The sequence below is a fragment of the Pagrus pagrus genome (assembly GCF_965226575.1).
Source record: "Pagrus pagrus genome assembly, chromosome: 4".
NCBI lineage: Eukaryota > Metazoa > Chordata > Actinopteri > Spariformes > Sparidae > Pagrus > Pagrus pagrus.
Window position 1 is genome coordinate 9327673 of NC_140188.1, and position 26782 is coordinate 9354454.

Genomic DNA, 26782 nt, shown 5'->3' on the forward strand with positions numbered 1-26782 from the left:
TGAAAGTGTAGCAGTGCATTAAAACACAGGCTGGAAGACAGGTTGGTGCTGAATCCTAATGCCTCCTGTGCGCTTTGAGCTTTCATTTTTTTTTTTTTTTTTTTTTTACAGGATGCAATAGGTGTCTGAGCAGTGCAGCAAGGAGCCTGGCTAATAGTGGGATACTTATTATAGCCCTAGCAACAGGAACGGGATTGGTGGCTGCGCAGAGTGAGCCTGTCAGCGATTGGCTGCCGAGGAGGACGGCTCAAAGCACAGAATTTCATCTCATGAAAGGTTCAGTGCAGCAGGCTGCAGCAAGAGGCTGCAGTCTGAGGGTGGGCGATCCAGCAGTTTGCCACTTCAGCTTATCAATCAGTGTGGGGGCTCCACTTTGAAACACGCATATACGCTTAATTACTCCGATAAACTCGAGCTTTTGTGGTAAAAATACCGACTCATGCATGTTGCATTTAATAGAAAATCCAACCCTCCTTCAGCTGTCCATCGTGAGACGCTGGATTTATATTTCATATCTCTGCCGTGATTATAAAACCTGTCGTCTCCTGAAGCAATAATCTTTGATCTGTGCTCTGATTTAGTTAATGATTAGCAAAGCGGCCTTGAGAGGATCCTCCATTAAGACATACTGTAGTTGTTGTGCGAGCTGGCAGCGTCTCTGCACTGCAGCTGATACAGACTCCATCTCATACGTTCACCCACAGACACTCAACACATGCAGTGGTGCAGGCAGATACAGCGCACGGCATCCACACGCACACAAACACACACACACACCTGTTATGTGACGCACGCAGGGGTTACCTGAGGTCATACTGACTTCCTGTTATCAGTGTGTAGGCTGTAAAACTCAACAGTAATGAACTCACAGAATGAGAAGAGATGAGCTGTGCGTTCTGGTTATGACTGTAAATGGCTGCGTTACAGAGAGAAATGAAAATAAAGAATAATACCGATAAACAAATAACTTTAATGGGCAACAGATGGCAACCAAAAAAATCCTCAGAGCATACAGTTTGTATCCCCCTCCGCTAGCTTCCAGTAGGTCAGCTCTGCTTGGATCTAAATTTGTGATTTAAATCTACTTTCTTCTCATTTTCTTGTATGTTTTTTTTTTCTCTTCATGTCACAGAAACAAAGGATCAACATCCAGAAATAATGAAAACACAAACCACAGAGAAACACAAACTAATCGAAGAAAGGAACACAATGCATGTATTCTTGGCAATGAGTGAAAGTCTCTTTTTCAACAAAGAAAAAGTGAAAAAAAAAAAATCAGTTTCCACTTTGTTTTCACACACAAAACCTGAAAAATAATCTGACATGTATGATTCGACCTCCCGCTCCGATATTCATAAGCTGTGCGCGCGGTTGTGCAGATCGGCATTAGGGTTTCATGCTATTTTGTCTGGCGAGCCTTTCGACACCATCGACTTTATACTACGTTAAAAATAAATCAAAGCAGCTGTGACATACAGTGCGAGCTCGTGGAGGCTGACTCATGACGGTGACATAATTGGCATACCATGAACGAGGTTGTGTGACTGACCTTAAGGCTTTTGGTTTCTCTCTTAAGCCATCACATGTGAGATAAAAAATAAAAGTCCTTCCCCCCCTCCCACCCCCAACAAAAACTGCCATCTGTATGAATATATTAATGTAATAATCTATAGAACTAGCAGCATTATGATGTAAATCCGTTCAGCAGCTTTCTGTGCTCTTAAGCAGCTTTCCAAGTGTCTCAAAAGTTTGATCTGATTTTGCTAATCGATAACCGTTTTCTCTGCTGAATCGCCTGTGACTCTATTTGTGCATTGGTGTTGAATATTCATATCTGTGTGCTGTACAGAGAGCAGACACATGTACAAGTGAGGAACCACCGAAGGGAAAATATTACATGCTTTTGCAGGAAATACTGGCAGATAAATCCTTTTTTTTTTTTTTTTTTTTCTGTGAAGGTTAAGTTGCAAACGAGGCATATCAAATAATGATACAGGCACGAAAATAAAGCACATACTGTACTCTGGGCACAAAACAAAGCCGTTTTCTTTTTTCTTCCTCAAAAACAAAAATCTTCTCATGGGCGACGATACAACAATACACTAGACCACCACGGAAATGGTGCATGTATAATTTAGTCATATTCTTTTTTATTATCATAGCTATTATTTCGGTTCTTGTGCAACTGCTACATAATGACTCACATTCAAGATATTTTGTCACTCAGGAACAGCTAAAATGTATAAAAACAAACAAACAAAAAGAAAAAAGAAAAAAGAAAGGTATACTGTCAGAAATAAAATATGGTCCATGTTTGTTGAATTCATAACAGAAACATTGAGCCTGAAAACTTCACCATTATTAAAACTGGATAGCATGACAGAAAAAAGTACTTAAATACTGTTCAAAGAACAAAAAAATATATCATAATCATACTTCAATGTGACGAAAACACCAGCGGGCAAGATTAAGTGATCACTGGTGGGTTTTTATCTTCCTTTTTTTTTCTTTCATTAACAAATTAAATACACATATTGCATGTCACTATAGCAACGCCCATTACAGGTCAATTTTTACGATCACCATTTTGGTATAGCAAATCAAAAAACCATAACAAAAAAACTGAAATAAATTAGAAATCAGAAATCAAAACATCAGACAAAGCCTGTTTTTCTCAATCATATGAATACTTAACACCCACAGTATAAGTTAATAAAGTCAAGCTACTGTATATAAATACATCACCAGCATGCACAATATTGAATAATCGATATTATTGTTGTCATCATCTTACACTGAAGAAACAGTATAGTAGGCAAGTGCATTTAATAAAACAAACACAGAAGTAAACCACAAACTCTGAAGCTGCTTTTATTTATTTTTTTTGTCTTTTTTTTGTTTGTTTTTTTATTGTTTTATATCGTTAAGTCTCTGCCTTTTTGTAATCTTCACCTCCAAAAAGAATCTATGGTTCCAGTGACAGAACAGACTAATCTGTGAGATGCCAAATACACTTCAGACAGAAAGAGGGGGATTGATTTTATGATCCGGTCCTCGTTTTCACTCCTTTCAATTTGTATTTCTTAGATTTTTTTGATTTTTTTAAGGGGGGGGATTAATCGGTCTAAAACTTCCTTTATTCTCGTTTTTAAGTGTGAGTTTAAGGTTAATATCTTTCTGGGCCCTTTCTCATATATAGACGACTACTGGAACCAATGCAAACTAGTTTTGTGAGGCATTCCCGTTCAAGCATTTTCTCTCTCAAGTGACTCAAATGCATCTCTATCACGCAAAAACCTAACTAAGCAGCTTATCTTGACAGAACAAGATCAGTTCCTATGCCAGTGTGAGGCTGCCATTTCAATCCAACAACAACCACTTCAGGCTGATTGACTGACATATCAGTGGTTTTGGCAAATGTCAAAGAGAAAATCAAGAAGACGGAGGCCCCTTTCAACTGTATATATATTTCTATATATATTTAAACTAAGATTTAACCTCCACTCTCACCTCTCTTTTGATTCTTTTCTTTAAACACATGGAAAAATAAAGAACTGCTGCTGCGGTAGTATCATCGGCAAAAGCGGCTGCCAAAGTCCACCGGCCCTTCATATATTTTTTTTTCGACGTGTGGTTTCTCTTTAATTGTTGCCCTCCCCTCCCTCGTCATCCTGCTGGTCACTTGTCCACAGTGTCAAGTTGTCTCGGAGCAGCTGCATGATGAGAGTGGAGTCTTTGTAGGAGTCCTCGTTGAGGGTGTCGAGCTCGGCGATGGCGTCGTCGAAGGCGGTCTTGGCCAGATGACAGGCCTGCTCCGGGGCGTTCTGGATCTCGTAGTAAAACACAGAGTAGTTGAGAGCTAAGCCCAGGCGGATGGGGTGGGTGGGCTGCATGTGCTCCTTGCTGATCTCGTGGGCCTCGTTGTAGGCCTTCTCCGACGACTCCACCACCGTGGCCCTCTTCTCCCCCGTGGCCACCTCGGCCAGGTACCGGTAGTAGTCGCCCTTCATCTTCAGGTAGAAGACCTTGCTCTCGTGCTGCGTCTCGCTGCAGTTCTTGATCAGGAAGTTGTCCAGAAGGTTGAGCACATCCTGGCACACGGCCTCCAGCTCCTTCTCAATCTTCTCCCGGTAGGCCCTGACCATCTCAATCTTCTTCTCATTGCCGTCGGCCGAGGTCTTCTGCTCAATGCTGGAGATCACCCTCCAGGAGGAGCGACGGGCCCCGACCACGTTCTTGTAGGCCACGGACAAGAGGTTCCTCTCCTCGTTGGACAGGGCCTCGTTCAGCTCTGTTACCTGGAAAGACAGGAAAATGGACCTTTTATTCAACAGATCAAGAGCACAGGCCTTGATTAACAGCACCAGACGGCATTTACATGACACAAGAACGAGTATGAGAACATATCCAGGGTTGACAACCCTTGTTGGGTTATGGTTTCTGCTTTTCTTTAGGTTTTGGATCATTAGTCGGAAAGAAAGAAGTCATTTTAAGGTGCTGTATTGGGGGACTTTCCTTGTTTCTCTTTACTTCTGTCTGTAATAGAGGCATAAAAAGTCCCTCAATATAACCCTATAAATGAAAAGAAAACAACAAAGTCACCTTAGATTGATCACGAAAATGATTGACAGTTAATCAACAATGAATATAATCGTTAGTTGTCGCCCTAATGATTTAAAAAACGCTGTCTTTTCACATGACAGACTCCGGACTAACGGTACAGTTCACAGCACAGACGATGAGCAATATTTCACTCGTCATATGCAATTCCCAGTTTCCATGCCGATCCCTTCATTTAGTGCACCAGCAGCTCCAGCTGTCACGTGGAACGGCTAATGCTAGTTAGCGAGAGGAATATTCAAGATAGTCGGCGGCAGTGGGGGGTTGGGAGAGGAGGGGAAGGCGAAAGGAGGTCTGGAGATGGCTAAAATGTTCCCACGAGCACTGCGAGGCAGCTGCACTGTAAGTGAAAACCATCACTGCACAGGCGGTTCACGTGTCCCAGTGACCTTCTCTCCGGCTCGAACTGACCTTTTTACCTGTCTAAAACACCACGGCGTGACATCACTCGGAGCCCGACCGTTAAATTTAGATTTTGACGGATCAGTTTGATAGTTGGGCGGTTGTCAAAGAGGCCGTGTTACTATAAAAAGGCGGTAGTGTTCAGGGTATGTGATTGGATCATGGCTTCTGTCAGATCGATAACAAAAAGAAAGAAACATGTAGCTGCTTTTTATTTGAGAAGCTCCTCGTGATTTCCTTTCTATCTTCTCTTATCTATCATTTCTCAGTGCTGACATTTTCTGCTGAGGCAGAGGAGCACAAAGATGGCTCAGGATCGCCGACGTCACTCACACCGAGTGGATGTGGAGCGCAGGGCTCAACCTATAGAGACGGAGGCGCCTCCAATCTGCCTCCCCAAAACTGTAACACAGCCTACGCATGCTAATGATGAAGTCTACAGTCAAACGAAGCAGATTTCTGTTAATTAGATGACTCAGCTGTTGGTTTTTGTAAAAGGAAACAAACAGGTCATCGTGCTAAGTGTAAAATTGATCACAGCCTGTTAGAATTAACACAAATACTGAGATTTCAAGGGCTTCACTGCTTCAAGATCCTCGTTTACAGCTCAAAAAAAACCGAACAGTGCATGAATTCAATTCAATCACAGTAAATCTGATCATTTTTGGGGCGAATATGTGAACAAATCATTAGTTTCAGCTCCACAAATGTGAATATTTGGTGTTTTTCTGAGGGTTTTGGACTATCCACCAATTATTCTCGCATCTGTAGATTTATTTTCCACCACAAAATGTCTACATTTGTCTGTTAATCCAAAATGGAAACAGTCGTCAGTTGCAGACGAAGATCCTCGAGCTAAAAAAAACACCAACATGCATCAATTAGTAGACACTGAATCTGATAATCAATCATTCGTTTTTAGGGGAAAATTCACTAGTTTCAGCTCCACAAATGTGAATATTTGTGGAATATCTTTGGATGTTTCTAATCAGCAGACCGAAAAGAAAATATTTTTCTATATTTTCCGATACAGTGATGTCTTAAAATGTCAGTTAATCAATAATGAAGTAATCGTTACTTTCAGCCCAAGAATAGCCATGAAAACTCCGTTCTGCTGCGATGAGAATAAACCGTGTATGTTTTTCATGAAGAAAACAACCGTGATCAGCTCTCGTTGATCATTTCTGGCTGCAATGGCGAGGGATTCCCTTTGATTAGAGAGTGAGAGTACACACCCCTGCAAAAGGGCCCAGTTTGGACCGCACTGACATGGCAGATTGTTTAAAGGGAAAGGAATCCCTCCCTGCTCACACATCATCCCACCTCCTGCAACCAGAAACCCCTGATGACAAACGATCCACGGGGATTGGGGGGTTGCTGCTTCTCAATCCCATCTCCCCCGAGGAACCAAAGACAAAATGTTCCTCCTTTTTTTTTTCAAAAGCACGTACGACGATTACTAATCTATACGTGAGCTCACGCAAGGGGCCCCCCGGCTTTAAAGACTCCCAGGATGCTCTTGGTTCCAGTACGAGCTGGTGTGACACAGCAGTTTTTTTTCTAAACCACTGGTGGTGGCGGTGAATCCAGTTCCCAGAATTTCTTAAGGGGGGGCACACAGGGAGAGAGGAAGGAGGGAGGGAGGGGTAAAAAAGGAAAAAGGAGACAAAGGCTCTGTCCTCAAGAGTGGCCAATAAGAGCTGAGAGAGCTCCTGCGAGGCAAGGCCACCCATGTCATCCTCTCTGCATCAAATATCACAGCACTTCACCGGGGTCGTTAACCCAAAATGACTTTTCCGAAAGAAAAAAAAAAGAAGCTGCTGGATTTCAGGAGGAATCTGTCAGCACACGTAACGAGAGGAGAGAAAAAACAAAAGCCCACAATCAAATCTGATCATATTGACTCACTGCAATATGACAAAGAATCTTCTAGAGAGAGTCTGCTGCCTCCTACGTTTGTTTGGAGGAAAGAGCAGTGTAAGGGTTTCTCTCTTCTCCCAGGCAGTCATGCTCAAAAGACGCACCCAAGCATTTTGAATCAGGGTGAAAAATGAGCAGGTTCTTGATAATGTGGATTATTTTAATTAATGTGACAAAGAGGGGAGGAAGAGGAGGAGGAGGAGGCAGCAGCAGCAGCAGTTGATGGGCTTTTTCCGAGCAACCTCACATGGCTCCCAGCAGCAGCAGCTTTCAGAAAATGGGCATTAAAGGAGGGGAGGGGAGGTGTGGTGGGGTAAAGAAGGAGAAGGAGAAGAAGCAGAGGCATTATGTGGTATGAGCTGAGAGATGAAGCTCAGGCCTGTGTGATATTTCATGTGCAATATCCTCCCTCATTGAGCGGCGCGGCCGACAGAAAGGCACCGCCCAAGGAGCGGACGATTTGGACTCGGACTCGGAGGAGGGGGGGAGAAGACGGAGAGAGAGAGAAAAAAAAAAGCGCTGAGCTGTCGATGAAGCATTAGACATGAGAGATATCACACATTATTTTCTCCATGATGTCTAAATGCAGTGAGGTCATAATCAAGTCAGTGTGAGCCGCCGATTTTTTTTTTTTTTTTTCTTCTTCAACAAGCCAACACAAGTCGAGATTTTGCGGGGACGAGCGGTTTTTACGCGCCGATCACACATCATCATACACACACATCCAAACCATCATTATGGTTTCTTTCTTTCTTTTTTTCTTCTTTTTTTGAATGGGACTTACCGATTTCATAGCTGCTGCCATGTCATCATATCTCTCAGCCTGTTCAGCCAGCCTGGCTTTCTGCACCAGCTGCTCGCGATCAACCATGTTTTAGATGATGTTTGGTTGCTGTGTCGAGCTGCTCTACTCGGGTTTTGGGGATGAAACGACTGATATTTTTAAATCGCAATGCAGTGAAATCCTACGCGAACCTAATGCTGCAGCTGTTCCCTGCTGTCTGTCTGCTCCTCCGTGCGGGACACCCTCTCCTCTCTCTCTCTCTCTCTCTCTCTCTCTCCCTCTCTCTCTCCTCCTCCTCCTCCTCCTCACACACTCTCCCAGGGCTGCGTCATCACTCAGAAAGGTGGGTGTCTGTGCCAATGATGTAACACTCCATACATGGGAAAGGCGTATGGAGGATGGATGGATGGGAGCAGCTGGGTGAAAGGCCTTCTGGGAAATGGGGTCCTCTAGAGGGAGAGGCGTGTGCAGACTGATTGCTGATGAGAAGAGAGTTGGAGGGGAGGAGGGGGGCTGGGTGTGACACAGCATCTCAGTGTGGGCGCTGCTGCTGCTGGGGCAGGATGGAGGAGCGTCAGGGCAGATTTAATGCAGACTACTCGAGTCATTTACTCCATTACAAAATACAGTACTGCATTCAAAACGTCACTGAACCCTCCTGCAACTGTTTATGTATTTCATGTTTTTATTGACTCTCATGTCGGGATCATTCTGCCTGTGTTAATCATACATGTTTCTTTTTAAATTTCAACCTCAGCTCATATAATATGTCTATAATACACTTTTTTCATCCCACTGTCATTACAGCATAAAGTCATGCATCCCATGTTATCAGCTTATGTTTATTATTCTTATACTGTATTTTATAAACTCTCTAAATCAATTTTTGAGTGCAATATTTTTATTTTATTTTATTTTATTTTTTTTTATCGCTTGTTTTTGTCTTGTTTTATTGCAATTGTTGTGCATTAGTCTCGAAATATGTTTTTATACCATGTTTTGTCACTTGTAAAGTACTTTGAATTGCTTTTTGATTTGTTTGAAAGGTGCTATATGAATAAAGATTGATTGATTGATTGATTGATTGATTGATTGATTGATTGATTGATTGAACTGCAACTGTTTCGGCTCTCCACTTTCACAGATGTACAGATTTTTGGCGCGGGGGTTTAGTTAAACATTTGTCGTTAAATATAGGCCAACATCACGGATCAAGACCACCTAATTCTTTAATTAAGGTATGAATCAATAAAGAAATACAACAACACAGTGTAAGTATATGGAAAATAAAAAAAATTTGGTGTTTTTTCATTTAAAGGTCCAGTGTGTAAGATTTTATAGCATCAAACCAACTGAACACCCCTCGTCTCACCCTCCCCTACTGTGGCCACTAACAAAACAAAAACAACAACAACAACACAAAAACAACAACAACATTATTCCTCTCTGGAGCGAGTGTTTGCTTTGTGCGTTCTGGGTTACAGTATAAACATGGCGGTGTAACACGGCGGCCTCTGTGGAGGACGCCACGTTTTGAAGGTGAAATCTCGACCGTTGAGGGTGTAGACTTAATGAAGTGCCCCTCAAATCACGTTAAAGTAGGATCCCATTGGACAAGCTGTTTCTTTTCAAACGTAGTAAAACAACCCACCGGCTATCATATCATCACAGATTTTTATTAGTGCCCTTAATAATGTGTTTATGTTGGTAATCTCACAGATGCTGCCTGATGTCTGCCAACTATAAACATGGCTGCTGCCCTCAAAAGGCTAAATTGTCCTCAGATGATCACAGACGGGTTTAGAGATTCAGTTGAAAGCAACAAAAATATATGTACATAAATATGAACATTACAATATAAAACACTATGAACACTACGTATTTTATCTCCTGGTTTGCATCCCCTCCTCTGAGTTATGTTTGTTTATGCACTGTTTTCATCTTTCTCTTAATTTATGATGTGTGTCTTATGAACATCTTTGTTAAATGTTTGTTTTGTATAATGTAAAAAATCCTGGTTTGCTGAAAGGTTTGATCGTAGCAGAGTGACGGCAGAGAGAAAAGACTCATTTCTTTGTTTTTTCAACATGAAAACAAGAAACCATAGTTAAATCCTCCTTAGCGGAGCGATACAGTTCAGCTCCCAGCTTACGCTGTTTTGCATCCTTCCTCGTTCTTTCCCACTTTCCCAACTATTCAAGCTCTTTTCAACTTCTATCTGCTCAATCACACTTTCAGCTCCACTCAAACCTCAGAATGGGTCTCATCTTTCATAGATTGTGAGATTTATTGAACCTTTAAATGCCATTCATAATTAGACGCTTTTCCACTTTTACAACCCTTCCTTCTGCTGCTTCTCCCCACAAGTTAAGGCCAAATATTCAGTTTCAAGCCAGCTTTTTCAAGAGACCCTTTAAATTACCTCGTCACCCATACATCATCGATGTTATTCAACTTTTAAAAAATCAGAAATGCAGTTTAGCATCAGCTTTGAAACATCCAGGATTCACAAGGCAATATCTTCATTATCACATTGTAAGTGACATAGAGAAAACTTGGGCCAGGCAACATTTACAGCCTGGCTGATTTCTGGGCCTCTGTAATGAAGCTGTACACTGAAGTTAATGGGAACTCTTTATGTAGTCATGGTCCCAGAAATTCATCCACATGTAGCTGTGTTTTATTGACTGCTTTTTGAGAGGTTGTTGTTTTTATTGTGTGAAGAATTGGCTGCATAAATCCCAAACAATCTTCATCATGAAGGTAGAAAAGAAAGCATGATGCCACACAGATTCAGATGTCCTGGATTGACTTTGTCCAACATCACCGTATCCAGTTACAGCTCGGGGGACAGTCTATATGATGATGTCATAGTTGTTTGTATTATTTTGAATGGCCAGGATAACGTGTATCTGATCATTATTAACAATAATGTACAACAATTTGTGAATGTGTTGCACTTCAGCAGCCGGCATACTTGGACAGTACATGTCATAGGTCGAAACAGCCACGTCAACGACAGCAAGGAGACGAGGAGGGAGAGGTATTCTCCAGACTCCCTTATAAAATTGTTCAATTTGTGAGTTGTTGAGTTAGTAGAAATTATATAAGCTTTGTGAAATGTTGTAAATGATAGATTCTTAATTATTTGGCCCTTCTTGTTTATTCGGCATATGTTATAGCCTTGTTTTAGGGGGTGCTGCAGCCCCCTCAGGACCCCTAGTTCCTGCATCCATGACTGTATCGCACATTTTGACTTTTAATTTTCTGTATTTTGTTGTTTTGTTTTTTTACACCATGACGTAATCATTTTTTGCAGGGCAGCTCAGAGGGCGTCCCTGAACTGTAATCTGAGATCCGACCATTTCCTGTCCTCAAGGCCAAATGCTCGTGAGCAAAGGGCAAACCCTGCTGGTGAGTTTGGATCTGTGCAGCTATTTTATCAACACACTGAGAAGCAGAACATGAGCGTGGAGGGCAGCAGGTTTATATCACAGCATCTATAAATCCAGTCACTTCTTATATTGAGTATTAATAATTTTACCCTGGTTCATGTGTGGAGCATTTAGCTGACTCACAATGTGAGACAGTCAGAGCAGAGGGGGAGAGGACTGTGCACAGCTCCCTCTTCTGGACAAACATGGAAGTGAAAGTGTCTGAGGATGAGATGTGTTCTGCATTTGTTGTTGTTGTAGTGAAAATGTGTCTGAAACCACAGGAGAATGTATTGAAACTGTTCTCAGGTCACAACGTATAAAGACACTGAAAGAAGTATTCAGATCATTTACTTAACTGAAAGCACCAAAACCACTCTGTGAAATAAACAAGTAAAAGTCCTGCATCCAGAACCTACTTGAGGTTAAGTATGTGAGGCAACATCTACTGAAAGTATCAAAAGTAAAAGTGCTTGTTTTACTATTATATCTGATGACTCTGGATTCATTTTACTGCTGTAGGTGTGTACGTTTGAGATCAGTTTAACATGTTTATTTCATTTTAATTGGACCAAAGAGTAATTCTAGCACACACCAGGAGACTATTGACATTATTTTATCACCAATTAAATTAAAATCAACAAGGAGTGATTTACAGTTTTGCATGTTGCTTCATCAGGTTCGCTCTGTTTCTTTTTAATTGTTTATGGAGCTGAAAAAGTTGGAGCATCTCTCAACACATGAAATAAAGCAGCACTTTCATGGTCATCATACAGGGACAGGAAGGGTTTGTGATCTTAAAGGTAACTAGTAATAACTAGAGCTGTCAGACACATGTAGTGGAGTAAAAAGCGTTAGCGTAATACGTTGCAGAAAATGAAAATACTCAAGTACTTTGTTTGAGTAAATGTCCAAACACTCATTGACGAGGGACAATTCAGTACAATTCAATTCACCTCAACTTTATGTATTCCTGTAAGGAAGGACAATTATGTCAGGTGCTGTAAATGCAGCAGCTCATTACCGACATCAACAGATACAAACACAGAACACATGAGAAGGAAAAAACTGCACGTGGAAGTGGTACTAAATCGATTAATCATAAAAAGATATAAATCGAAAAGTTATACAAAGTAATGAGGCCATATGGAAAGATGAAAAACAAGAGGAAATGAGACAGATGACACACAGAAATGTAAAGGTAAACAGAGTGGATGTATGTGAACAAACAAAATTAAAAGATATAACAACAACTAGTTAGATAGACTACGTTCAACAAAAAACCATGAAGCCCAAATATGAACTTTTTCAATGTTTTCCTCACCTACATCTTTTAAGCCTGTCTTACACACATGCGCAGACACACATGCGCACACACACACACACACACACAGACAGACAGAGAATTGTAAAAGCTTGCTTTCCTCTCCAGGAGATTACCACCTGCTGACCTGGACAGAGGTGAGGAGAGGAAGCGTCAGCATTCAATGACGTGAAACTGGGTCAAGGTGCAGGAAGAAAACAACAATCCACTGAACCACGTCTCAGTGTTGCATGTCTCCGACTATAGAAAGGGATTCAGTTTTATTCATTTACTTTATTGTATTTTGTTATTTCACAATCAAAATCTGTTTTCTTAGACGATATGAAGACGATAAAACAGGGCCCATGCAAAAAAAGTCTGATTTTAATTAACTCTATCGGTCAGGCTTCAACTTCATTGTTTTCCAAGAGGCTCGATTTATTCCTCATGAAGAGTTAACAGCTGTATTTTTCTTTTTTACTCTCTTTATAATGCGTCATAAGAAATAAACCTGATTATTTTTTCAGTGCATGCCTCTATTGCCATGAGACTCTTCTCAGATTTGCACTCACTTTATAGCTTTCAGTAATATTTCACAGACACAAGGGGCTCTCTCAGCTGCCGTATGTAAATAAGAGGCAGCCTAAAAGAACTACATGCTGTGATCTGACCCAGATAACATGTCAGTGCTTTTATTTTGCAACTTTTTTAAAGCCATCAGCTCGTGCTGCATGGCCTTCACAGAGCAACAGGCAGTGCTGCACTAATGAATCTGTCCACTTGCTTCAAAGAGGATTACTGTTCCTTCTGCTTAGCTTAGTTACCTCAAATTAGGATAAGGGTTAGGAGAGGTCTGCCTTCTACAGCGGCCATCTGTCTGTGGACGGCCGAGCGCTCACATCGCTGTAAATGGAGACGGGGCTGGAGTTGGATGTTTTGATATTTCCAGATGAAGTGAGGATTGCTACTCCGGACGATCTCAGAGAATGGGAACTCGAGACCGCGAGCCAGGTGTCCATACCCACCGTCCGGCTCTTTGTGGCCCTTTACCCCTACAACCCTGCTGCCATGTCTCCCAACTATGAGACGGCTGGAGAGGAGCTGCCTTTTGTACCAGGCCAGATAATCAAGGTAAAAAAAAAAACCCATGTGGTGCCTTTTACTTTTTCAACTTAGTGTAAAAATGGTGCACAATAGTTTCACAGTACTCTGTCAGTGCTCTGGCACGTGTTACTCATATATTTCAGTTGTATTTCCCCTCTTCATCGGTTGAAAAGCTTCTTTGAAAGAGCACGGTTGTGTTTCCTGTTTGTGCTCAATTCAGGACAGGTTTTTTTTTTTTTTCTTTATTTCCTGTCACCATTCTCAACTGATTGATGTGATTTGCCGCCTTTTTCATTGAACCTGGCTCCTGCTGCAACAAGCAAACACACACAAAAACATCCATTTGTTCTAAAATAAAGCTATAAAACTATCTGTGCGTGCATTTGTTAGGTGTCTGGAGACAAAGACTCGGATGGTTTCTATCACGGCGAGTCCGGCGGTCTCTACGGTTACGTGCCAAGCAACATGGTGGCTGAAATCCCCGTGGACGACGAGTACCTGAAGCATCTACTCATGGAGCAGGGATTCATACCTGTGGACCGCAGAGGTATCAGGACACTGCGCTCCTACACAGTAATGCAGGGCTGACATGACGTAATGTAGGGTGAGAGGCTGTTTGCACCGAGCAGGAAGTTGCAAGAGTTAAAAAAAGATATAACAGAGTAAAAGTGAACAGAAACCTCGAGTGTAGAAGGCAAAACTGACTGAATTCATCAAGTGTATCTCACTTACTCAAGTGTGTGAGCTTTCACTGACCCCTGTGCACATATATTCTCTATTTTAGCATCAAGGTTGTGTGACTTAAAGGCAGTGATGGAAAGTAACTGAGTACATTTACTCCTGTATTCTTCTCAGGCCAAGAGATCTGAAGATCCGACACAAATTATGTCATATTTCTCGTTTTTCGAAATGAATTAGTTTGAACTGATGTAATTAAAGTTTTGTTTTAGCCACGTGCATAACAAGCACATCGTCAGAAACTAGAGGATTTGACCTTTCAAATGAAGCCTCATACATGCAGTTAACTCTTACCGGTCTTCTCTTAGTATATCTTCCATTTGGGTATGCAAAATAAGGGAAAATTAAAAATAATAATAAGTAGACGAGTCCGATGTGTTTAAGTACAGTTTTGAGTATTTCTATTTTCTGCTACTTCATACTTATTGGAGGCAAATCCTGTACTTTTTACCACATTTATTTATTTAACTTGAATTACAAGTTATTTTGCAGACTGCATGCTGCATCAGTTGTGGATTTTTAAATGAATTTATTTTATCTGCAGCTGGATATAAATAAAAAACTGATTCTGCCGTATGCTGAATATCAGATCTGATAATAATATAATAATATATATATAATCTGTCCACCCATGAAACACAGTATACTGTATAAATACGTGTTAATATACAGTATATAAATAGAATTTACTTTTACTTGTACCTTTGATACTCAGGTGCATTCAGTGTCAGATACTTTCAGACTTTTACTCAAGTACTATTCATACAGGTGACTTTAATTTGAACTAAATTAATATTTCAACACGATATCTTAACTTTTACTCAGGTATGACCTTTCAGTACTTCACACAACACTGTTTAAAGCTGTGTTTGTGTGGTTTGGCCCGCAGGTATGTCTTTGTCTACGCCTGATCTGAGCGACGCAGTCAGCATCCCTGAGGATGTGGTTGTTCGACGAATGGTGGCCTTATTTGACTACGACCCGTGGGAAAGTTCCCCCAACATGGACAGTGAAGTAAGCACGATGATGACGCATGAACCACTTTGTGTTTTTTTATTGTTTCAGATACAACAAAGTGGTTTGTGATGACGTTTCTAAACAAAATCGTTTTTCCCTCTGTTTTGTCCAAAGGTTGAACTTGGCTTTCATTCAGGAGACATCATATACGTGTTAGGTGACATGGATCAAGATGGATTTTACTTTGTGAGTGTCAACGCAGGGATTGCTCACCGGTATATGCGCTGACTGTTTTATGCACAAGTTTAACTTTCATCTCAATTTCAGGGGGATCTGCGTGGACGGAGAGGGTTGGTTCCATCTAACTTTCTGCAGCCGCTTCCCTGGGATTAGACGCAGAACGCCACGCTAGGATGCTTGCTACAGATGCCAACTCTCAGACACAGTGATACATCAGCAGTTTTTATAACAAAAGAAGGAAAAGTCACATTTTATGTGTCCGAAAATATATTTTTTAATCTTTTTTTATAATAGAACAGCTCTGCAGCTGCTTTAGAAACGCAACTTAATGAGTGCCTACACTGTAAAATCTGACAAAGTGACTTTACTTCAACAAGTCGAGGAAACTGACTCATCATTTTTAAGTTTAAAACTTTTGAGCTCGTACAACTTGAATTTAATAGTCTACTTTACTTGGTAATTCTGAGTTCCTCGGTTTCCTGACTTTTTTCAAGTAGAGTCAACTTTTAAAATTCACAGTGTATGCAGATGAGCAACTGATTAATCCAGTACGACCAGTATGTGAAGTGAGAAGAGTCACGCAGTTGTCAGGTTATTCATTTATTGAAACTTTTTTTGCAACAAGAATTACAAACCATTTGGTGAAAGAAATTACAGAAAATTACAAATTGTACAAACACCATGTAATAATTAATAACTTTCACTTAATACACTTTAATAAAAAGATAATATATTTAAATATCCGTAAGCGTGTTGTAACATGAACAAACTGTAATTATTTTAATCAAACCTGATGGCAATGGATACGTTATTTTAGCCTTAATGAAACACTTAAATTCTCAGTTTATTGCAGACCAGAGTGTGTTATTATAGTCCATCCATATTTGCCTTAAATCCTGTTTATATATTTTCTAAAACTGGCTCATAGTTTTTTTTCATATGGAGGAATAAGAAGAAAATATTTTGTAGTCTTTGAATTTTGCAGCAACTTTTATGTAAAAAAAAAATTCAAAGAGAAAAATTGTATAAAGAAAATGTTCATATTGTAAAAACTGTAAAGCAGAAATATTCAAAATAAACTAAGATCTTGGATTTGAAAAATGTGTACATGCTTTCTTTCAGATCTCAGCTATTTGTTTGTACTGGTTTGATAATCTCAATTAAAGTTTTCCACAGTCACCATCATCTCATCAACTTGTAATAAATGAACACAAATCACAATTAAATTACTAAAAGCAACAGAAAACTTCACCAAGTTTTCTTGACGGGCCCACAAGTTTTAAAATCTTCCACAGAGTCCATTGGCGTCTTCTTTTGTGTTTCTCTGCAGCCAACAGTATACTCATCCATAAAGTAGGAAACACTACACTGTGTAGTGAAGTTTAGTAGTGCTTTCTACTTTATGGGTGACAACACTGTACATCAGTAGTTTCTGGTCGCTCCGCCGTGAACGCTGAAGACATGACGGGTTGAGCAAAAGCAAGTTTCACACATGAAATGCAAATTCTCTAACATCAACTTCTCACTGAGAAACACGAAATCAGTCGCACGCACAGTATTGGACAGAAATGTTGCATAAAATCCTGCTGATACAGAACATTAACGACACATAAAGTAGCACCTCCTGTATATTGTAGTGCATTTTACTTCACAGTGGAAAGATACAACAAATAAAAGCAAAGTTAAAGACATTTTTTTAAATAAAGTCACTTGCTGTCAGGGTCTTACCGGCGTTTGGACTCCGCAGAAGAAAGAAAACCCAGAAGTGAACGTGATCTTTTTATTAACCCTGTCTGAGCCACGTGGTTAACACAGGAAGAGCTGTAACAGTCACACACACACACACACACACACACACACACACACCCACACACAAACTATACATGCAGGGAAGTGTGTGCAGCTGTGCATGAGTTCATGCATGCACACACACACACACACAGCGGTTGGAGTATTTGACACATGTACTTTAAAAGATTTATTTGCTGTAAAATGTCCAATGTTTTCATGTTTCTGAGAAATAATTCTTTATTTATAAATGAATAATTGTATGTAAGAACCTGGAGCTTCTCCAAATATGTGTACGTGTAACTACTTCATGTACTTCTGGGTAATGATTCAAACAATACAGTATATTTCAGAGTATTACTGTGGGTATTTTTTAATTTTTTCTCAATCTTACTCAGTAAAGTGACTGCAGCCATCAGATGAAGAAGAAAAAAGTTTCACAATCAAGTAACTGTTGCTCATAAATTAGTCAAATTTAACTTCCTAGGAAGTGTAATTAGTTACTTTCCACATCTGCACACACTCACACGCTCATGCAAATTCAAAACCTACGCCCAAGCTGCACCACTGCTGCCAAGCGTGAGCTCATCCCTTTTAAGGACATACAGCTCTGAGGCGACACCTGCTTTTAAGAAAGAAGTCAGAAGACACTAAAGCGGATAGATATTGATCCCAGTAATAATTTATGTGGGTGTGTACCAATTATCTCAGGACAAAATAGTCTTCACTGAAGCAGCGTCGAGGCTTAGAAACAAAATGGTGAAAGATCACAGTAAATCACAAAGGTATCGATTGAGTGAGGTCGTTTTTAGGATCTAGGAGCTGTTAAATGTTGGAAAAGGAAATCTGGAGCCTCGCAGCCTCAATTGTGTCGCATTTTATAGACGTGCAAGTCCAAAATCTTCAGTATAGATGACAGGAAGCGATTCATATCTTGTTTGTGCTTCTGAGAACTCATTCACGCCTGCATGTCTCTGACAAGGTGTGGGTGGGGGATGGTGGTGCAAGGCTCTTCCCTATCCCAGCAGCAAGTGTGCAATATGCTTGCAACAACAGAAACTTCGCAAATAGAAGAGAGACGGGCCTGTGTCCTCTGTTGTCACGACAACCCAAACCTCAGAGTCACACCAAGTGAAAATAAGAGGAAGTGGGGGATGGGCGGGCACCCACAAACCGAGAAAAGATGTCCTTGTGAGAGAATAAAGGAGAAAAGACAAGCAGACAGTAATGCACTAATGACAGTGATGAACACAGACACATGCAGGGTTTGCCAAAAGTTTAATTTGCTGGAACGAATCAGATCCTAAAAGTATCAGCAGATAAAGGTTGTATCTTGTTGAGATAATGAGTCAACATGCGCCTCGTCCAAGACAACAAGGATTGACCCTCTGCAGCAGGCCAGCATGACTGTGCATCCTGCAGATTATCTCAGCACTGTTGCGTTAGGCCAGAGGACGTGCTTGCATCAGACATCTATTCTTGCTGAACTGGGGATTATATCCAAAGTGATCTCCTCCAGTGCTTAGGGTGATATAGATAGCGTCACGGTGCCAAAGTCAAGCGCAGCGTCTAATGACCCCATGTAGGTGCGATCCTGCCCGGTCGCTGCTTAAGACTGATTGAATTATTTTTCACCTATGATGATTGATCTCAGGCAGGAAGTCAATCTCCTGTTACGTAATGGCGGCTGTGGCGGCAGTGTGTACCTTTCCGTTTAAAAATGATTGCTGCTGACTTTTGCAATTGTTTGTTCAATCAACAGATGGAAACTCTGTATACGCACACAAACAGCCGCCATGACTGTTTGTGCCCAGTCAAACATCTAAGTTGACTGGAGAGCACGGCTGCGAGCAGCGTTGTCAGAAGTACCCAGAGGTCATACTGTACTTGAGCAGTGTTGGGGAAAATACTTTGCAAGCGTAGCATTTAAAACTACATGTAGTTCAACCTGGCAGTAGTTTGAACAAACTATATTTCTACCCCATGGAGAAATGTAGTTTGTAAAACTACTGCTAAAAAAGTAGCTTTAGCAACTACTTATACTCATGATACTCATTTAACTCAGCGTTAAATAAATCAACATATAGTGTATATGAAACAAAATATAGTAGCCTACAAAAAATTCACATGCCAGCAGAAATATGCCTCTCAACTCAAGTTTTATTTTTTAAAGAACAAAAGCTGACATTTTTGGTCAACATCACAGGAACTTCAGTGGCACTAACACTAACAGAATCGCTTGTTGACACGACACATGAGCAGTCTCTCAAAGTTTTTATCAGACAGCCGGCTCCTTTTGGCACTAAAAACATCTTTGCACTGCCTTCCTTGGCGCAAAGACCCACCCAAGTGGGTTGGCAAGCCAATCAGAGGCAGCGTTGTCTTAGCATGTCATGACATGTTTCATGCATTTTTTCAAAGAAAAATTTAATTAGATTTATATTATATAGGTCTTTTTTTATAAAAAAAATATTTCATGTTATTGACCAAAATCGTAGTTTGTAAACTGAGTAGTTAAACTACAAAAAATGACCCAAAAAGTAGTTGAAATACTTGATGCAGCACAAAATATGAATGTAGTTTAACTACCAGCAAGTTACAGCAAATTGTAGTTAAGCTATGTAGTTCAACTACATGTAGTTTAAGTCTCCCCAACACTGTATTTGAGTTAAAGTAAAGATATTGTGTTAAAATATTACGTTGGTTAAAGTAAAAGTCACTCATACAAATAGAACTTTAGTAAAAAAAAAAAAGGATTTAATATTAAATGTACTTAAGTATCAAAAGTACAAATAAAAGTAATTTATAAATACACTGACATGTACTTAGATGCTGTGTACTATGGATCAACCAAACACCTGCCTGGACGATTATCAGCTCTGATATTCAGCAGTTTTTAAAAAAAATTACTATCAGATTGTGTTTCCTTGTTGCTGTTTTATAAACACAATAAATTAATCTAAAAGCAGTTTGCGATATGAAAACTAGAAATTAAAGTTATCATTATTTGTTCTGGAGTAAAAAGTAAAATATTTGCCCCCAAATTGAGAGAGTAAATTATACGTACACAGTATTTACGTGTACGTATATGCTGCATACTCTGGGTCAACTGCGTATCAGACCGGCCAATCACTGGATCTGATATTCAGGATTCTTCTGATTATTGGAATCAGTGTTTTGTTTTTCTAATGTACCTTTTTGGCCTTTTCATGGCTTTATTGATGGGACAGCTTAGAGAGATGACAGGAAAATGTGATGAGAGAGAGGGAGGATGACACGCAGAGGCCACAGGTCAGACTCGAACCCTGGACCTCTGCAGCGAGGATGAAGCCTCTGTATATGGGACGCACACTCTGCCAACCGAGCTACCTGGGCGCCCCTATTTTGTCTTTTAATCAAATTGCAGATAGAATACATTAATTTAAAAGGTAGCTACTTTGGCTCTGATGCAGCTTGTAAGAAGCTATTTTACAGGACTATTAAAGTGAACCATGTTTGAATAGTTGTAATCTTGGAAAGCAGCTGGAAACACACACACACCACAAAAAGCTACTATTCCTGTTTTAACTCACAGCTTGAGTGTTTACAGATATTGCACATTTACATGAACATTGAAGTATATACACACAGATTCCTGCATTTCTTTTCTACTTCATCTATTTAAGTAGATTTTGCTTAGCCTCCGACCTCGTGCTGCTACTTTGTGTTATTGTTACACTCTTTGTTTCAAGGGATCAATAAAGGCACATCTTATCTTGTCTTAACTTGACATGACATCATGGCTGTAGGTTTGTTAGCAAGTCACCAAATGAGAGATGAAACTTCAGCTGGACTTAATACTCAATAAAAATAACTTTGTGATAGACCAGAGTGCACAGTGCAGCTGCAACCCAGAGCTGATGCAAGCAGAATCCAGACGTCAGACTTGTTCGGTGCTGCCACTTAGTGGATGAGAGTGGAGGTGACACAAAAGTAGTCATTGGTTCAGTATGCATGTAAGTACAGTACATTCAATAAATGTGACAATGTTTCCAAATAAGAAAGAGGATGTGTCTGAATGCTCAGTGTAATACAATGTAGATGAGAATTATGTGCACTTGGAAAATGGGAAGAAGATTAATCTAAAGATCAGAGGCATCCAGGCGCTCTAAATAAACCAGTCATTAAAAAAGGGAACATGTTTCGTTTTGCCCCGCCAGTAAAGTAGCAACAGCCAATGCGAGGCTTTCACCTGACCCAGATTGTGACATACCAGGTGAAACAAGGCAAGTCTGTTGGTACAGCACAATTCAGACACAAGGCAACTCAAAGTTCTTTACTGGGGCGTTAAAAGACATTAAAGAAAGAGGAAACAAAACATTTAAACAAGTTTAAAAAAAGAAAAATAAGCTAAAATAGAATAGGTTTAAAAGAGACAACGCAATAAAGGTTACAGTTCAGTCTTGATTTGAAAGAGGTGAGAGTCGGAGCAGACCTGCAGTTTTCTGGGAGTTTGTTCCAGATATGTGGCGCAAAATAACTGAACGCTGCTTCTCCATGTTTAGTTTTGACTCTAGGGACTGAAAGCAGACCTGAATCTGACGACCTCGGAGGTCTGGATGGTTCAAAACGTAGCAGCAGACCAGAAATGTATTTTGGCACTAAACCATTCAGTGCTTTATAAACTTTTTTATGATTTAGCCACTATTATAAAGGCTTTTTTAATATTTCCAACCTCGTTTTAAATATGCTTTTCTTATTCGGAGTGCTTGGATTGCCTTAGTAGTACTAAAGAGTACTTGGGTTTCTAATAGCAGAATTCCTAAAATAACAGGAAGATAAGACGGTCTAATAAGGAATAAAAGGTTGTAATGTAAATGTAATGACAACTGTCTGGTCGATGAATATCATGTTTTATTTTGATGTAAAAACACAAGAATTAGTGAGAAGTAATTAAGAAGAAAGTAGATCATCATCGTATACATTTATGCCCCTTTGCATCATTTTTTGGTTTTTACAAACAGTTGAGAGGATTGTGTACCAAAGTCTGAGTCACTGAAACACCCAAAAGTGTGGACGTGTATCATCATTTAGATGATTTACTGGTGAGAGGCTGAACTGCCAGAGAAGAACAGTTCAGAGTTCAAATGTCTGCAGGTCAGGAGGGAAACACTTCAGTAAGCATAAGCGTCATGATAACATATCACAAGAGATAATATAACAATATCAAATAATAGATAAATGCAGTCATCCTTCCTGGTAACTTTCCAATCAAAAGTAAAAACAATTGTTAGATCAGTGAACTTCAGTGCAGTCTGTTGTATCAAAAAAGACATAAATTATGAGGTAAGATGATAAATCTACAACTTAAATATAAAACTTACATTTGAGAAAACAGCACCGAACAGTGTGTGGACGTGGAAACAGTAGATTAAGACATACATAATTTACTTTTAAATACACAGTTCATAATATTTAATGTATCTGACAATCATCAGTGAACACAGACAGCAGTATTCATTCATACAAATAACATTTAAGAATAGCTTTCATCCTGTAGTGTGCAGGCAGATTGCACTGGACACCAGCACTGACATGATGAGTAACACAGTGCTGACCAGAGCAACATGGCCACCGGAGTAATACACCTGCCGTCCGTTCATGGGCTGAAGTGGTCTGTAGGTTTTGACCATTGGCTTTCCATCAGGAAACCGAAGCTGGGAGAATGCAGTGAGCTGTAACAGCAACAAAATCACAACAGACAGGTGAAAAGGTACTCTGGTACATTCTATAAAAATATACAATGTAGATGCCATGTGATATGATACGATGCGATACGTAACCATACAATACGTTTCCATACGATGCAATACAACACGTTGCCATATGATGCGATACGTTGCGATATGATACGTTGCGATACGATGCGTTGCGATACGATGCGTTGCGTTGCGATACGATGCGTTGCGATATGATACGTTGCGATACGATACGTTGCGATACGATACGTTGCGATACGATACGTTGTGATACGATACCTTGCGATACGATACGTTGCGATACGATACGTTGCGATACGATACGTTGCGATATGATGCGTTGCGATACGATACCTTGCGATACGATACGTTGTGATACAGAGCGGTACAATTCATACCATAGCATATGATATCATACCAAATGATATCATACCCTACCATTTGATGCGATATGATGCGGTACGATACATTACGGTAGGATTTGATGCAATGTGATACGATTACGATACAATACCGTACGTAATCACAGGGTACAGTACAGTATCATACCATACCAAACTATACCAAACATGTGGTACAATGCATTACGTTACGGTAGGATATGATGCGATGCGATATCATACAGTACAATAGGATACAGTACAGTATGATATGGTTGTTGAGATAATAGCAAAACAACATATAAGCAAAGCAGCACATACCACCACAAAATACACATCTTGCACATACTATACTTTCTGCAAATATTACACATCAAGAGATAAAGGCACCATACGATACGATACGATACGATACAATTTACTTCATTGTCCCCAAAGAAAAATCTGTAAGTAAGTTTATCTCGTGTTCATTGTAAATACATTAAGTTACTTTCCTCCTCTGGGTAGATGTCACAATATTGTGACAATAATTACCTGTTTCCTGCTGAGAGGAATGGTGTTTTCGAACAGGCTCCAGACGACAGCCTCAGCACAGTTCGGTGTAGTGAGGGAGCCACTGTAGCGAAAGTACTTGGTCATGTTCTCCTGATGTGGCATAAGCATTTCCAGGGACACACCCCTCAGTGTCGTGCTGTTGTCTGGTTTTACATTAACGAGACAATGATGTTAGCAAGAAATCTATTATTAAACAATAATAAGGTTCAAGGTGACAACTGCATTGTACTAATCGCTTTATTATTGATTGTCAGCAAAGGGGTTTTATGACATTGTTTTATCAAATAGCAATTGCACTTTAGCCTAACGCTGGAACAATCAGCAGCACATTCTATAGACAAAGTGGCAGAAAGATAATGAATCACAATTTTCCATGTTACATGTTATGTAAGATATGACTTACTGGGTTGTGTGATATATTTCAGAGCATTTATAAGGGGATCAAATTTCTTGTTTGCAGACTTGGACTCCTGAAATGAAAGAATAAAGTCAAATAGATGCCAGAGCTTAAATCACACACTTTCAGAGATAACACATACTTTCAGAGAGCTCTAGATGGCAAAATGATGCTGTGTGTGTCGTTTTTCTTATTAATGTTTTACGTGTGGCAAATTTACGGCTTCGTGGTACTTTTTAATACAAAGCTTTTGAGAAAGTCTTTCCCACAGCCTGCATTCAGCTCTTCTCCATTACCACAACATTAAAACGGCCCTTTGTAATGTAATTTATTTCCTGATAACGTCAAATTGCTGTAAATGCTGATGTTTTAGAATGTTTCTTCTGTTTAATAATTTTTTTGGTGTACCTCAAGGCTCGATTCATGGACCGTTCATATATTTGTTTTGTTGAATTTTAACAAAGACTGTGGTCATTGTTGATGGCATCTTTGGACAAATTCCATTTTAAGTCCATAACCTTTATCCATCAAAGGTGCATCTTAGAAGTTGGGAGTGTTTAATCTTCTGTCACAGCTATGTTACAGCGTTAAAATGTCTGCTGTCAGTATTCAAATACTCATGTCCATACCTTTAATCTCCTCATAATGGCTTATTAAGCTGCTCACTTTTACCACAAAATAACAAAATAAACTCACCTGAAAGAAAAATCCAAGAACAGCCACGCCTGTGCGGTCTCTTGCAGCCTCGGATAAAGAGTTGTATTCTTCTTTTATGTGGACAATGTGCATCTGTAGAGTTCAAACAATAATTCAATACTGAACACAACATTTTACTTTATCATACATAGTGTTGACTCCATTGTTCATACCTCCATTGGAAATCGCTCTCCATCAATCGTGTGTTCAGACCCCGGTTCTCCATCTTTGCCCCAGTGCAGGTGTAGTTGGAGTGTCTTGTATTGCGCAGACAGACTTCCTTCTTCGATCCTCATACTGGAGGGCAAATCCAGTTGAACTAGAAAAAAATGTAGGGAAAAAAATAGTCAATTAAAACCTGTTTGGTGATGATTGATGATAAAAATTAATTTCTCTAGTCAACTTATTGCTTTTGCTATTCTTATCTACCTCTTGCCACCTCTTGTACCATAAAATATGATTACCTCAGTAGTTTGCAACTGAGGTAATAGCCTTATGACTATTTTACAACCTGTTCACCTCAGTCGAGCCGACTCAGAAGCACATTGACTTATTGTCATAAAATCTTGAAAATACTGAAGAGACTCACCACTGTGACCGTTGTTTAAGAGGCGACCGTGAAAAGTGTCTTGATAGCCAAAGAAGTGGAAAGAAGTGAGACGTTCATCTAGTTGGTTTTTCTTGGTAACGATGTTAACTGGAGACTGAAATCTGCCACCGCAGTGCTGTGAAACATGTTCCCATACTTCTGGACCTGCGAAGGCAAAGTATAAAAAGGTAACACCATGCTACATTTTTGCTTCTTTTATGCAAAGTGTTGATGTCAGTGCGCTTACCTGTGCAGGTGTGACTGCATGTAAATTCAGACTGGTAGCACCAATCTACAAGAACAGGTTTGAAGAACAATAAATAACAAATAAAGTTAAAAGATGCATGCCTGCAGCTCAGGAATAATTCCTCTGTCAAGCAAATTCATGAGAAAGAAATATCTGACATTCCTTCTTTGTAATGAGCAAACCCACAACTTTTTGCTATTAGTTGAATAATCTTTGATATCTACCCACTTATTCACAAACAAAGCACCACAAGTCCAATAAAATGCATTCGTACACTGAATACATTTTCAAATTTGTCTCATTTGACAGAATTAATTTGTTTGTTTATTCCTTGGAGAACGTACCTGCCCCTGACACAATCTTCAAGGAAGATGCAATGAAAAATAAAACAGGTGCAAGCAGCATTGTTAATGTGCTCTATCTGTCCAAGTCTGCCTCGATTGAAGGTTTTTTGAAGGTGGTGCCAGAAACAGAGTTCAACCAGCCTGATATAAGACAGGTCCACTTATCAATCCCGCCCACACTGCCCGCTTTGATTTTATGACTACTGATCTCTGTGACCACTGATACACAGCACACGCTGATATCTATATATTCACAAGATACTGATCGGACCCTTTTTCACAGGGTTCAGCATGAAAACGCACAGCTTGAATTATGCAATTTAGACTTGCTTCACAGAAGAATCCCCATACAGAAGATATGGTAAACTCATTAAGATGCAGTTTTCTTCTCTTAATGACTTCTGAAAGGCAGCTTTATCAGTAAATGACAATGTACTGTGAACTGCAACTGTTGTTATAGGCTACTGTTACTGCTTCTGTGTAATGTGCTAGGCTATTTGTACTACAGTACTGTTTCTAGTATTGCTATTTTCACTCTTCATATCA

At 39.9% G+C, this 26782-nt stretch overlaps 3 protein-coding genes across 3 annotated transcripts; 1 reads left to right on the forward strand and 2 right to left on the reverse strand.

The window, feature by feature from the left end:
* Positions 1–950: 950 nt before the first annotated feature.
* On the reverse strand, positions 951–7988 carry ywhag2 (3-monooxygenase/tryptophan 5-monooxygenase activation protein, gamma polypeptide 2). Its single transcript, XM_084350329.1, has 2 exons — positions 7727–7988; positions 951–4298 (listed from the first exon to the last, which is right to left on the reverse strand). The coding sequence occupies exons 1-2, from the start codon at positions 7811–7813 to the stop codon at positions 3642–3644; spliced, it is 744 nt and encodes a 247-aa protein (XP_084206455.1). The 5' UTR covers positions 7814–7988; the 3' UTR covers positions 951–3641.
* A 5214-nt stretch (positions 7989–13202) lies between these two features.
* On the forward strand, positions 13203–16959 carry LOC311256051 (RIMS-binding protein 2). Its single transcript, XM_084350801.1, has 5 exons — positions 13203–13594; positions 13958–14114; positions 15195–15319; positions 15437–15508; positions 15590–16959. The coding sequence occupies exons 1-5, from the start codon at positions 13373–13375 to the stop codon at positions 15653–15655; spliced, it is 642 nt and encodes a 213-aa protein (XP_084206927.1). The 5' UTR covers positions 13203–13372; the 3' UTR covers positions 15656–16959.
* A 5733-nt stretch (positions 16960–22692) lies between these two features.
* ca4b (carbonic anhydrase IV b) lies at positions 22693–26305 on the reverse strand. Its single transcript, XM_084350646.1, has 8 exons — positions 26237–26305; positions 25893–25937; positions 25646–25810; positions 25230–25375; positions 25057–25149; positions 24367–24433; positions 23943–24106; positions 22693–23004 (listed from the first exon to the last, which is right to left on the reverse strand). Exons 1-8 carry the CDS (start codon positions 26295–26297, stop codon positions 22819–22821), a joined length of 927 nt encoding a protein of 308 aa, XP_084206772.1. The 5' UTR covers positions 26298–26305; the 3' UTR covers positions 22693–22818.
* Positions 26306–26782: the final 477 nt, after the last annotated feature.

Excerpts from the sequence above, each read along its gene's own strand:
- LOC311256051 (XM_084350801.1), top strand. The coding sequence starts at position 13,373 with ATGGAGACGGGGCTGGAGTTGGATGTTTTGATATTTCCAGATGAAGTG. Across the intron at positions 14,115-15,194 it reads CATACCTGTGGACCGCAGAG|GTATGTCTTTGTCTACGCCT; the intron begins GTATCAGGACAC and ends TTTGGCCCGCAG. Across the intron at positions 15,509-15,589 it reads ATCAAGATGGATTTTACTTT|GGGGATCTGCGTGGACGGAG; the intron begins GTGAGTGTCAAC and ends TCTCAATTTCAG.
- ca4b (XM_084350646.1), bottom strand. The coding sequence starts at position 26,297 with ATGCTGCTTGCACCTGTTTTATTTTTCATTGCATCTTCCTTGAAGATT. Across the intron at positions 25,811-25,892 it reads ATGCAGTCACACCTGCACAG|GTCCAGAAGTATGGGAACAT; the intron begins GTAAGCGCACTG and ends TTGCCTTCGCAG. Across the intron at positions 23,005-23,942 it reads TTCCTCTCAGCAGGAAACAG|CTCACTGCATTCTCCCAGCT; the intron begins GTAATTATTGTC and ends TTGCTGTTACAG.
- ywhag2 (XM_084350329.1), bottom strand. The coding sequence starts at position 7,813 with ATGGTTGATCGCGAGCAGCTGGTGCAGAAAGCCAGGCTGGCTGAACAG. Across the intron at positions 4,299-7,726 it reads TGGCAGCAGCTATGAAATCG|GTAACAGAGCTGAACGAGGC; the intron begins GTAAGTCCCATT and ends CTGTCTTTCCAG.